The 12,274-nt window shown below is 41.0% G+C and overlaps 2 protein-coding genes across 10 annotated transcripts in view; one reads left to right on the forward strand and one right to left on the reverse strand.

Moving 5' to 3' along the window:
* Nepl15 (Neprilysin-like 15) overlaps positions 1 to 12,274 on the reverse strand; it is a 162,083-nt gene that overhangs the window by 28,348 nt on the left and 121,461 nt on the right. The gene's annotated exons all lie outside the window — the stretch shown is intronic.
* Positions 1 to 12,274, forward strand: part of foxo (forkhead box, sub-group O) — a 39,241-nt gene that overhangs the window by 25,844 nt on the left and 1,123 nt on the right. For 8 of the 9 annotated variants that reach the window (XM_089257287.1, XM_089257312.1, XM_089257294.1 and 5 more), the window contains exons 5-10: positions 1,514 to 1,806; positions 3,359 to 3,586; positions 3,813 to 4,056; positions 4,122 to 4,323; positions 4,426 to 4,541; positions 4,756 to 5,290. In XM_089257287.1, coding sequence (XP_089113413.1) covers positions 1,514 to 1,806; positions 3,359 to 3,586; positions 3,813 to 4,056; positions 4,122 to 4,323; positions 4,426 to 4,541; positions 4,756 to 5,133 — 1,461 coding nt within the window. In that variant the 3' untranslated portion in view covers positions 5,134 to 5,290. The remainder of the gene's footprint in view (positions 1 to 1,513; positions 1,807 to 3,358; positions 3,587 to 3,812; positions 4,057 to 4,121; positions 4,324 to 4,425; positions 4,542 to 4,755; positions 5,291 to 12,274) is intronic. The other variant, XM_018112037.3, reaches the window with a different exon arrangement.

Genomic DNA, 12,274 nt, shown 5'->3' on the forward strand with positions numbered 1-12,274 from the left:
AACCGAAATGTCATTACGATGTAGCCAGGAGACGCCAACAGGACGCCAAGTAAAAGTTTTTGACTCGCACCAGAAAAAAAAAAAAAGTATTAGAAGGTCTAAGCGCGCAGCCGGTGTTGCTGCTGCTGTCTGCCCCTAACTGGCAGTCGCTCGTCTGCCGTCTGTTGTCTGCTGTCTGTGCACAGGTTTAGTTTAGCCACCCACACACATGTGTGTATCTCTCTCTCTCTGTGTGTGTGTGTGTGTGTGTGTTGGGGGCAAAACGGTGATAAATGGCGCCAATGTGCCGACTGAAGTCGCGACGCATCGCAATTTGAATCGAAGTTGAGTTTTGTTTGGATTCTGAATCTGAATCTGTGGTTCTGGCTCTGGCTCTGGTTTTGGTAGTAGATCTCTGACTGTGCTTTTACAGTTAGTTTAGTTTTGTAATGCTACATTTAGTTTTGGATACCGCGTATCACTCGAGCGTGCTCAGTCGATATATTTTTATAATATTGCACTACTTATTTACTTAGTGAAAGGAGCATATTGGATGGAGTGTGTGTGCTGAGTAGAGCTAATTTAAATTTGCTAGAGTTTTCTGCAGTCCAATCCTACTCTACTCTACTTTATATAAGACTTTCGATACCTTCCATAGCAGCTGGTATGCTATGTGTGCGTGTGTTGCTTAAGATAAGAGAGGTAGCACAAGGTATTTCATAGTCAGGCATTCCCGATTAGCACTCACCCTTTCAGCTCACTTTCTCCCACTCTCTCAATTGTAATCGATGACAAATCCACACTAAAATGTATTTGATTATTTTATTTCATTTGGTTTGTAATTGTTCTTGGTTTTTTCTTCATTTTTTGCTGCACCTCAACTGGGAGGAAGAGAAAGAGAGAGAGAGAGAGAGAGAGAGAGAGAGAGAGATGGAAGGGAACAGAGAGATTGGCAGGTCGATGCTAGTCTCGCCATTTAGTTCGTTCTGTGTGGTTCGTCGATTTTGCTGTCATTACGTTGCGCATGACGATATTTATGACTATTGTTATAAAATATGAATTGACAGCTTAAGCGACAGGCAACAGCGACGGCAACGACAGCGGCAACGGCAACGACGATGACAACGCGGCAGAACGACGACAGCCAAGTGAAGACGTCTTCCAATTAGAGCGCGTTCTCTCACTCTCTCTCTCCCTCACTCTCTCCCTCTCTCTTTCTGTATGTGTGTGTGCTCTAAAAAACCATAAAAATGTCGTCAGACAATTGAATGGCAAACCGGGAAAAGGAAACGTAGCACAAGACCTTAAACCCTCACATACCCTCAGCCACCCCTCTTCCTCCCCTCATCCTCCGCTTTGGCAGGAAGCTAACGCAATTGCTTACAAATTGTCGTTACATCAGCGGCGTGGCGCGTCTCGAATTGAATTGCTTAGATTTGCGATTTCTGCGAATCGAAGACAACGAAGCAAAACGAAGCAGAACTTGGCGCAGCTTAACTAATTTTCGGTTTTTCCACATCGTTTTCTTTTGCAGAACTCCATCAGGCACAATTTGTCGCTGCACAATCGCTTCATGCGCGTGCAGAACGAGGGAACCGGCAAATCATCCTGGTGGATGCTCAATCCGGAGGCCAAGCCGGGCAAGTCGGTGCGACGCCGCGCCGCCTCCATGGAGACATCGCGCTACGAGAAGCGTCGCGGCCGGGCCAAAAAGCGCGTCGAGGCGCTGCGGCAGGCCGGCGTTGTCGGTCTCAACGATGCCACGCCCTCGCCGAGCAGCAGCGTCAGCGAGGGGCTCGATCACTTTCCAGAGAGTCCACTGCACAGGTAACTATTGAGGCCAACTTGAAGAAGAAGAAGAAGATCCATAGAGCAGTTGCTTAGATTTTGGATTAAGAATGCAGTTTAAGTAGTTTTGCATTTTATTTTATTATTTGATATTATCTAGAATTACAGTTATAACTTCATTAGTAATTAGTATTTATTGCCAATTTAGATAAACCTAATTTGATTAGATATACATAGACGTACATTTATTAATTTTATTTATTTCGTTTGAGTCTCTTATAGCTCAGCACTGTTAATTTCATGAGTACAACTATATCTATATTTACTATATATTATGTACAATGTATACTTTGATATATGCTATTTATAAAATACAGATAGAGTTAGATTCATTCCATTCTTCTAAGAAAACGGAATTTATTGAGTGGATCCTTTGGAGAACTTTATCCCTTTCGTATTTGCTTTGTATTTTAAGATTATATATAGATATTTAACACTAATCAATGGCAGGCTGAGCATATCTATGCGAATATAAATATAAAATACTTGAAATGTTATCGATAGACAGCTTGAATCTGGAAACAAATTTATTTTTGGAGTGCTAAAATTGAACTGTCACAAATACATATCTGTTTCATATATCTATTACATGGTATTCTTATCTCTAGTAGTGGGAATGTACTTGTGGGAAACTAATTCCAGTTGGAATAGGAAAATTATAGTCTGTGGGTGTTATATTTCCAAGTTACATTGTTGCTTATTGTATTATTGATTATCTTAGGATACATTGTAGCTTATCTTACTATACATTGTTAGGTGTGTTTACTATCTATTCTTGGTAATACAGCTGAACTATAGTTCTACAAAATACAACTATATATTTATATACAATTTATGAAAGTAGAGCCTATGAATGTTGTTCATGAATGTTCATGAATTATATTTTAGCAGTTCTTTATCAGTTGTACAGATATTTTGTATTCAATAGAATTTGCCATAGAAATATTCCATGGAAATATTTTTGGAAATATAAAGAATCACAATTTCAGAGAATTTTAACTTCATAACATTTTTTGTGGCTTTTATGATTTTTAGTTACTTCAGTCTTTATATGACATCAACGTTAACTTTTTTTTGGAAAGAAGAAATGCTATGAAGAGTTTTTCAAGTACACCCTTAGCTACATTTTGATTCTATGCTATATATCTTTAATATTTTATTTATATAAATACACTTTAATAATTATTCTTAAGGAATTGCATGTTGTTAAAGTAGTTTAGTCTGTTCTACATATATTCATCTAACCCGTTCCTGCTTTAATATAGACTTTATTTAAGTAGATTTGAATGCTCGCTTTGCTCGATTTGCTTAATTAAATACATACCTGATCAAGTAAATTGATTACTGACTTTTGATAAAAGAGAATAAGTTATTAGATGATTACAATATGCATATATAAGTATTATTATGATTTCTCTTAAAGTTAATTTTTATTGAAAGATTTTTAATTTGTTTATTTTCTGTTCCTTTTGTTGTGGTTTGCCTTCGTGCTTCCTTTCCTTACATTTATGAATATCGTTTTGCGGTTCAGCGGCAGCTATCAACTGTCGCCAGATTTTCGTCAGCGCGCCTCATCAAATGCCAGTTCCTGTGGACGCTTGAGTCCCATTCGCGCATTGGATCTGGAGCCGGATTGGGGCTTTCCGGTTGACTATCCAAATACGACATTGACGCAAGCGCAGGTCCAGGTGTTTGATCAATTGGCTGGCTCCATGGCGGATGAGCTGAAACTACATACCGATATGCTGCAACAGCAAGGGTCAGTTTTCATTTTTATAATTTTCATTGCTGTTTATTGTTTCATGTGTGTGCGTGTGTCTGTGTGTGTGTGTGTGTGACTCTCTCTCTTATGTTGCCTCTCTTGTGAATGCCTTGCATGCACTCTATATACTCTATATACTCAATTTGAGGTTCCTTCGAACTGGTCTATAAAGTCAAAGTCTGTTTGTTTCTTTTGCAACCCAACGATCGTACGGCTGGAGCAGGTTCAGCGCCGCATCGGGCTTGCCTACACAACCGCCACCGCCATACCAGCCGCCCCAGCATCCACAGCACACGCAGGGCTATGCGCTCAACGGACCCGTCTCTGCGCCCAACTACGGCTCGCTGCAAGCGCAGCAGCAGCAGCAGCAGCAACAACAGCAGCAGCAGCAGCAGCAGGGGCAGGCACAGTGCCTGTTGCATCGTTCGCTCAACTGCGGCTGTCTGCACAGTGCACCAGTGCGAGATGTGAGTGACAGAGTGAGGAGAATTAGCATTAGATCAGCATCATCTGATAATCTTTCGTTATGCAGGGCCTCTCACCCAACTCAGTTACCACCACAATGTCGCCTGCGTATCCCAACAGCGAGCCCTCCTCGGACTCTCTCAACACCTATAGCAATGTGCTGCTCGAAGCTGCTGCCGATAATGCTGCACTACTCGTACAGCAGCAACAACAACAACAACAACAGCAACAGCAACAGCAACAGCAACAGCTTTCTTCTGGGCTGGAGGGTAAGTGTTTTGGCTCCTATTGAAGTTGGCTCCGTGCAGCAATAGCAAAAGTTTTCCTCTCGTCTATTCCTCTATTTGTTCTATGTGCTTCTGCTTGAACAGATAATAACTGCGCCTCTACTTTGATAGGGCAATGCCTGGAGGCGCTGAACAGTGAACCCATTGAAGAATTTAATCTGGATAACTTTCAGGGCGGTCTCGAGTGCAATGTCGAAGAGGTAAGTGTGAAGGAGACGGTGTTCAGAACTAACAGGTATATATAGAAGGAATATAAAGTCCCAGCAGTCCCGGACTGTCTATAGTAACTTATCGATATTGATATTGATATCAATTTAGCTAATCAATTTCAATTCAATTGCCAAATTAGTCGGGTATACTCGACTAGAACACACTCAGTTGCTTGAACTAACTTCATGCTCATCTCTCTTACAGTTGCTGCATCAGGAGTTGTGCTACGATGGAATGCTGGACATAAATATACCGTTGGCTGCGGTCAATACGAATGCTACGAATGTGATCTTAACCAATAATAGTACAAATAGCAGCAGCAGCAACAGCAACAACAGCGTTGCTGCCAACAGCAGTGCAAACGTTCAGCTAAGTCAATTGCAGGCACAGCTGCAACTGCAACAGCAGCAACAGCAACAGCAGCAGCAGCAACAACAGCAGCAGCAGCAGCAGCAACAGTTGCTGCTAAGCAACAACAATAACAACAACAACAGTCTGGATACAGCGAGCGCAAATCTGAATGCACGTGTACAGTATACACAGCCTAGCGTGGTCACCTCGCCGCCGTCGTGGGTGCATTAGATGGAGATTTTGAGATCGGAATCGTTTGCCTCTAAGCTAAGGACAATATATTGTATACACTTTAATCTAATAGAAGGATGGCAAAGAGCAGGAGCAGGAGGCGAAGTAGGAGAAGGAGGAGGAATAACTGCAGCGAGCTGCCTTTACAGTTTACAAAGTAAGTAGAGCATCTCTCCGATTCAGTTTCGCATTTGCATCAAGTTTTAAAAGCAATTCAATGTGACAGTTATGCATAAATTATGTTAATAATGTAAAGCATTATGAATATGCAAAAAAAAGAGAGGAAGAGACCAAGCGAAAGACGACAAAGGAAGCAGCTGAAAAGCCACCCCGAAAACGTGAAGAAAACTCACGCTTCCACACAAATTTCTTTTCACTCTGATTTCCTACATTTTTTCACTTTATAAGCAAAGTCTTACGTATATATATATATATATAAATATCTGTATATATTTATATACAAATCGCCTTAGTTTAGTCCATTTGATTGCTGCCTTCGCTCCATGAATCTTTCATGGCCATTTCATTGCCATTTCTGGATTCCTGCCTCACCACTGACTGCTGACTGCTGACTGCTGACTGTGGAATCCTGCTCAGAAGCTACTTGAGGGCAATTACACGCGTTCAATTATCATAATACAATGTCAAGTGCCCCGCACTCACTCCCCTTTGTAGTACTTAGTAAGGGTGCGAATACCAGATACCCTAAGTATCCTGCATATAGAGAGAGAAACGGGAATAGATATGAAAATATTGAAATACTTTATATATTCACTTTAAAAGTATTTATTTAAAGCTTTAATTACAATATATTATAGTATATTAGTTTTATACTATCATAATGTAATGCTCTTATACTCATGTGAGTACATAAATACATTGATTCTTTTTTAGTCTTCTATTCAAAACTTTCTATATCCTAAAACTCATAGAACATAAGAGTATGCCTATGCTCATGTTTATGAACTCTTATACTCGTATCGATGCACTCTGTTTTCGTTATCCTCACATTAGAATCTATATGTATTATACAATTATACTGCTTATAATGTGATCATACTATACACTCTCGTGTTTTTTTATTAGTGCTCCCTTATACTTAGACTCTTATACTATAAGATCTTCTAATAAAAAACGAATATTGTTATATGTTCTTCTACATACAGCCTTATATGTTCTTTATACTATACAGTCTTATAATGCTACAGTCTTATATTCATAATAATGTAATATAATATTCATAATAATATAGTAATATAATCTAAAATGCATATATACATATGTACTCTAGCACTCTTATACTCCTAGAGTGTCATACCTTAATACTTGTGGGCCTATATTTGTCTTATACTATCGGTAATTTATTACCGTTATCTTATACTCCTCCAGTCTTCTACATTTAGTAGCCCTCAAGTGATTTGCTATGTCTCCTTCTGCTGATTATCCCCCATAAATATACCCGACTCGTAAGCTTTCATCATACTTAGGGTATAAAATGAAAACATGATGAATACACGTTTAAAGTATTTAGGTCCTTTCTTTTTTTTTTTGGTTTTTTGTTTTTGGCTTACGTTTTTTAGTCTTATTCAATTTGGCACTTTAAAGGCGGCGCGTGCTTGAAAATTATAGGAAATTAAGTCAATTTACGGGAGTCATAAAATATGTAGAAGCGAGGCAGCCAGCAGCAGCAGCAGCGCTGACTGTGGCCGTTGGCGTTCAAGTGTCCTTATGCCAGGACTGCGTTCACCTGTCGCCCCCCCCCACCCACGTGTAATGGCCGCGCTAATTTGGTTGGCCAAGCGGCCCGAGGCTTGGCTCCGAAAGTCCTTTAGCGGCCGCGGCGCAAATTCGTCAAGGCAACCTGAGCCTGTGTAGGTGTGTGTGTGTATATAGATGTCTGTGTGTGTGTGTGTGTGGTAGAGCAAATGCTGAAAAATTAATTACGTCCTTAGGGTGACTTATGCACGTCGCAAGTTGTCCCTAATACTTGCTGCCTCTACCTCTGCCTCTGCCTCTGCCGCTGCCTGTGCCTCTGCTGCTGCTGTTGTTTACCTGTTTCTACCTGTTTGCCTCGCTCAAATCAAGTGTGTTAAGTGCAGCTAATATTGAAAAATTACTTTGCATCGTCTTTTTTTCCAGTTTGAGCATTTCTGCTTCAAGCCTTTCTGCGCTTTCAACTCGATAAACTTGAAGCGTGGGCGGCATTTGAGCGATTTAGCTGATTCACTGAGCATTTAACTTGAGCAGATACTGTGTAAGCATATTAGAGGGTATAAAAGGGGGCGATTAGCTGGATTAGCTGATAGTTTAAGAAATATTAATATTTGATTTCAATGCTCTCTCAAGGCAGCTGAAGGTGTATATATGTAGTCGAGCATGCTCAACTTAGTTATGCATTAGAGATGGTAGAGCTTTTATTTAGTCCAGCATGCCCTGCCATAGACATTTTCAATACACTTTAGCGTGGTCCATAAGATTTTAAACATTTTTCATCGTATTTCAGGTCACTTAACTCGTTTTCTTGCTTATTTACATGGAGTATTTGCATAGTCGAGCATACCCGTTTGTGGTAGTCACTTTAAATATGTACAACATTGAATAATAAACTGGGAAGATTGACCTTTGTTTCATTTAGTAATTTGTCTGCTGCGTATGCCTACAAAGTATTTGTATAGTCGAGCATGCCCGCTCTTGCTCAAGTAGTTTTAGATACTTTTCATCTGGTGAAGACCCTTTAATATTCGTATATATGTTTTCACTTGTAGCGTATTTGCTTAGTTGAGCATGCACTATCATAGTAAGGTGGATAGTAAAGTTGAAGATTCTTGAGTTCATTTCTGAAATCTTAAGACAATCATATATATAAGCTTGTAGTATGTGCATAGTCGAGCATGCCCGCTTGTGCTCCATTAGCTTTATTGTATAATTAATTAGATAATGCCTAAGCTTGGCCTTAAATAATCCTCATTCTTATCTTATAATCTCACTTGTAGCACATTTGCATAGTCGAGCATACCCGTTGCGGTTCATTTTCCCACTACCAGCTACCCACTTTCATTACTTCTATCTACTTCTTGTCAGTTGAGCTGTCAGTGTGCATTTTTGCTTTGTGCCCAAGTTGCTGGCGGTTGGGGCAAGGGCACCGATTGGGGCGACAAAAAACCCAAAGAAATGCCATGAAAAACTTTTCAAAACGTTGCACCCCCTCCTCGGCCCATGCCCGAGCACCGTCCGCTGGTTGCAGTACGCACAAATTGAATTCCACATTAAGTTTTGTAAGCCAACAATTAGAGAACAGCAAAGCGACCAGAAAAAAGGCGATTCTACAAGACTTCCAAGTTGGGGGAGGGGCTGGTAGAGCGGGAGTGAGGCAAGGTGTAGTGGCAGTGGCAGTGGCAGTGGCAGGACAAAGTTGTAACTTTGTCAAGTTGTGGCGCCAATCGTGTGATGTGCTAATAAAATAAAATCAAATCGTCCTTTGTCAGGGGGAAATCGAGGCGAGAAGCGGGAAAATTGTTCGAAATTTATGCCAAGTGCAGAAAACTTTTGTGTTTGACTGCCTCTACCGCTGCCTCTACCGCTGCCTCTGCTGCTGCTGCTTCATTTGAGTGAATAATTTGAATTGCAAGCGCAGGCATTGCGCGTTAGATTTACATTTTTTCCATTTAAACATCTTTCACTTTTATAATTTTGACAGCAACAGAAGTAGAAAAAGCCGAGTGAAACTGTCTCAATATAGAAATTTAGAATTTTCCACTTCTTCTTCTCTCTTTTGTTCTCCAGGATTTTCGTTTTCATTTTTATTATGCAAATGCCGCATGGCTGCTGCCTCTCTGCATATTTAATGACCGCCAAAGTAGGCATCGGCCTCTGCAGGTAATGCACGATGGGCACGGTGGGCGTGGTCTAATAAGCCGCCCGCGCGACACATGTCAATGTAAGCGCCATGCCATGGCAAAACGTCGGAAGTCGCAAATTTGTAGCTGCTCAACGAGCTTCTATTCCCTTCCTTCCCCCCGCCTCTTGTCGTCGTCGTCCTCATCATCATTGTTCACAGATTGACTCTGACTTGACACATAATAAAGTCACAGAAATTATGGCTGCAGCTGCTGCCGCAGCGGAGCTGAGAGTGGGCAGAGTTAAGAGAAGAGAGCGAGAGAGAGAGAGAGATGACTCTCTTTTCCACACTCTTAGCACGCGTTGCCCTCCGGTTGCCCCGGTGAAGGCGCGCGTGAAATACAAAAGAATTTAAGGGCAATTTATTAGTTGAAAAGCGGCAGCAGCAGCAGATAAAATAGGTGAGCATCGGGCATGCCCGACTGCGTAATACCCGCTCATGTGATGAAATGCAGCTAATTTTATGTGAATTTTAGTTCCAACTATAGAGCATATTCTAGCGCTGCAAGGATCTGATTTTTCGTTATCTAATATATATTAGAATCTAAGTATATTGTTTTAATAGGGTCTCAAAGCAGGGAGTACCCCTAGTAAAATATGTAGGTATTCTCTGTAAACAATAACTAGAAGCTATCATAGATATCATATATCAGATTCAATTCTTATATCATACCAAATTTAAGTTCTTCAAGTTCAATCGAGCATCGCATAGCAATAGACAAAACCAATATACTGCTTTGCACCCTCGTCAATGAGTATCAAAACGAAAACCAAAATGCGCGATTTCGGTTGTTTTTTTTTTTGTTTCATTTTTCTCTATGTGCGGGAGTTTGATATTGTAGGCATTGTGGGCTATGCCTAGGCAACGTTGACCCAAAAGTTTTTCCTTTTAATTTTTCTTTTTATTCCCTAAACCGATGGAAGCTGTGGAAACAGGATATACTGTATTTGTTGGAGTGTATGTAACAAGCAGAAGGAGGCGTAGAGCTATACAATATCAGGATAATTGTTCGTCTGCATAGGATTGAGAATGCTATGAGACTGTAAGAGTATACGAAGTGAACTTTATATAAGGATAATGCCATAAGAGTTGCAGAAAATTGGAAGAGTGTAAGAGTAGGTGTAAATGTATGAGATAAAGGGTATATGATAAAAGGAGGAAGTATAAGAGTAGAAGACTATAGCAGTATAAGATATTAAGTCTTAAGGTTGGGGTAGTATAATGGTATACGTCTATCAGAATGCAAGGGTAAAGGACTATGAAAGTAAACGAAATATATAAGTATAAGAGTACTGTTATAGTAGAAAAGCATAGAATATAACAGTTTAAGGGTATAGATATATAAAATTATAACAGTTTACTACTATACGAACATACGATTATTGCGGAATACGAGCAGGCGATTATAATAGTGTAACAGTATAAGAGTGGATGATTATAAGAGCCCACTATTATAAGAGTGTAGAGTATAAGTGCTGAGTCAATGGAAACCTATATAGCTACGAGTTCTTAATGAGCTAAAGTCAACTGATGGCTTGATCCGTATACCCCAACTCATTGCCCAGGGTATCTGCTAGTCCTGCACCCCCCACTGTGTAGCTTGAACTTGTATTTCATTTGGCCTGCTCGAGGCACTTTCTGTAGGTGTTGCAACTTGTCCGCCAACTCGCTAAATAATGCACGAAGTCAACTTTTGTGCGGCCAGCGACAAGTTTTCTGCTCGAATCTATTTGGTTTGCCTTTTTTCGTAGCTATTGTAATTTTTCTGGGCACAATTGATTAAAATTTAATGCGCGCGCATCATTAATAAATGTCTGGGGACAATTTTTTCGCCTGACTAGCGGAATAAATTGAATTAGCCTCTCGAGTCTCTGGAGACTCTGAGCTAGAGCACGAAGACTCGAGCGACCCAGGCGACTCGCGCTGGCTCAATGAAAATGCTGAAAACTGATTAGGTTTAAGCCAAGGTGACAGACGGACTAATTGACAGCCAAAAATGTTGCTCAGATTGGGTGTGTGGGCGTATGTGTGTGTGTGTGTGTGTGTATGTGTGTGGGTGTGTGTGAGTCAACCACAAGTACTTTTACACACACTTAACTCGGCGCTCGCACTCCAAGTGTCAGCAGCTGCCAGAAGGAGAAGGTGTTGAAACACAATGCTGTCACACACACTCACACACACACACACACACACATGCATGCATGCAGTGCGAGTGAGATAGGAGAAGGGCTTGTGTACAAGCTGCTTTTAAGAGCCTTAAGCATTTCGCACACGGCAAACACTTGCCGCACTTGTTGCATGAACAAAGGATAATGATGTGTCAGACAAAAGAGAGAGAGAGAGACTACACACATACACACACAAGCGCACACCTTTGCCAGCTGGCTGGTAATAAGTAATAAAGCAAACAAGCCACGCGCGCTTGTAATAAAGTTGCAAGGCCTGCAGCGCTTGAGTCAAGGTGCGCTGGCAAACAGTTAAGCAACCGTGTCGGTGTGTGTGTGTGCCGAATGCAAATATGCCAAGAGGCGTGGCAACTAATCACAGGCCGACGCGGCTGGCAAGTGTTGGCAATAAACTTATTTGACGACGCCCATAAGTAGGCAATGCTTTTTTTCATACTTTTTGCCCCAGGCGCGCACATAAAATTCAATTGCTGCTTATGAAGCGCCCAAGGAATATACACATATAAAATGTAAGTTTTTAAAGCTGTAACTAATAAAATGACTGATAAGCATAAAGCTTTGATTTTTATGCTCTAGCTGCTGCGGCCCTTAAAATTTATTGTTATCGCCGCGCTCAGCAGCTAAATTCTCGTTTCCAAATGTTTAGCACTTTCCATTTTCCCATTCCTTCTTCGTTTTTACAACGGCATTTCATGGCCTGCTAGGCCTCCTTTTGCTAGTTTTTGCAAATTTGCATAAAAATTGGCAAAAGAAATGGGCAAAAAATGCTAGCCATAGGGGCTTATGGCCACGACTCTGCCCCTTCTCATCTATCTCTCTCCCTGTCTCTCTCTCTCTCTCTCTCTCTCTCTTCACATTTGCTTATCGCTTATGAATATTTTGACGCCAGCCAAGTCGAATGTCAAATGGCTAAATGAATAAATTAGCGCCCTCATTTTGCGAAAGCCGGACAATTTCTGGCGAAACATGCTGTGATTGTGACTTGATGAAGTGTTGATTGCTCTTTGGCGGACTGTCCCCTGAAGGAGTAGAGCGAAGCATGGTGTTGGGCTTGGTG

This window comes from Drosophila navojoa, chromosome 2, assembly GCF_054131105.1.
Source record: "Drosophila navojoa isolate 15081-1374.11 chromosome 2, UAZ_NAV_1.0, whole genome shotgun sequence".
Taxonomy (NCBI): domain Eukaryota; kingdom Metazoa; phylum Arthropoda; class Insecta; order Diptera; family Drosophilidae; genus Drosophila; species Drosophila navojoa.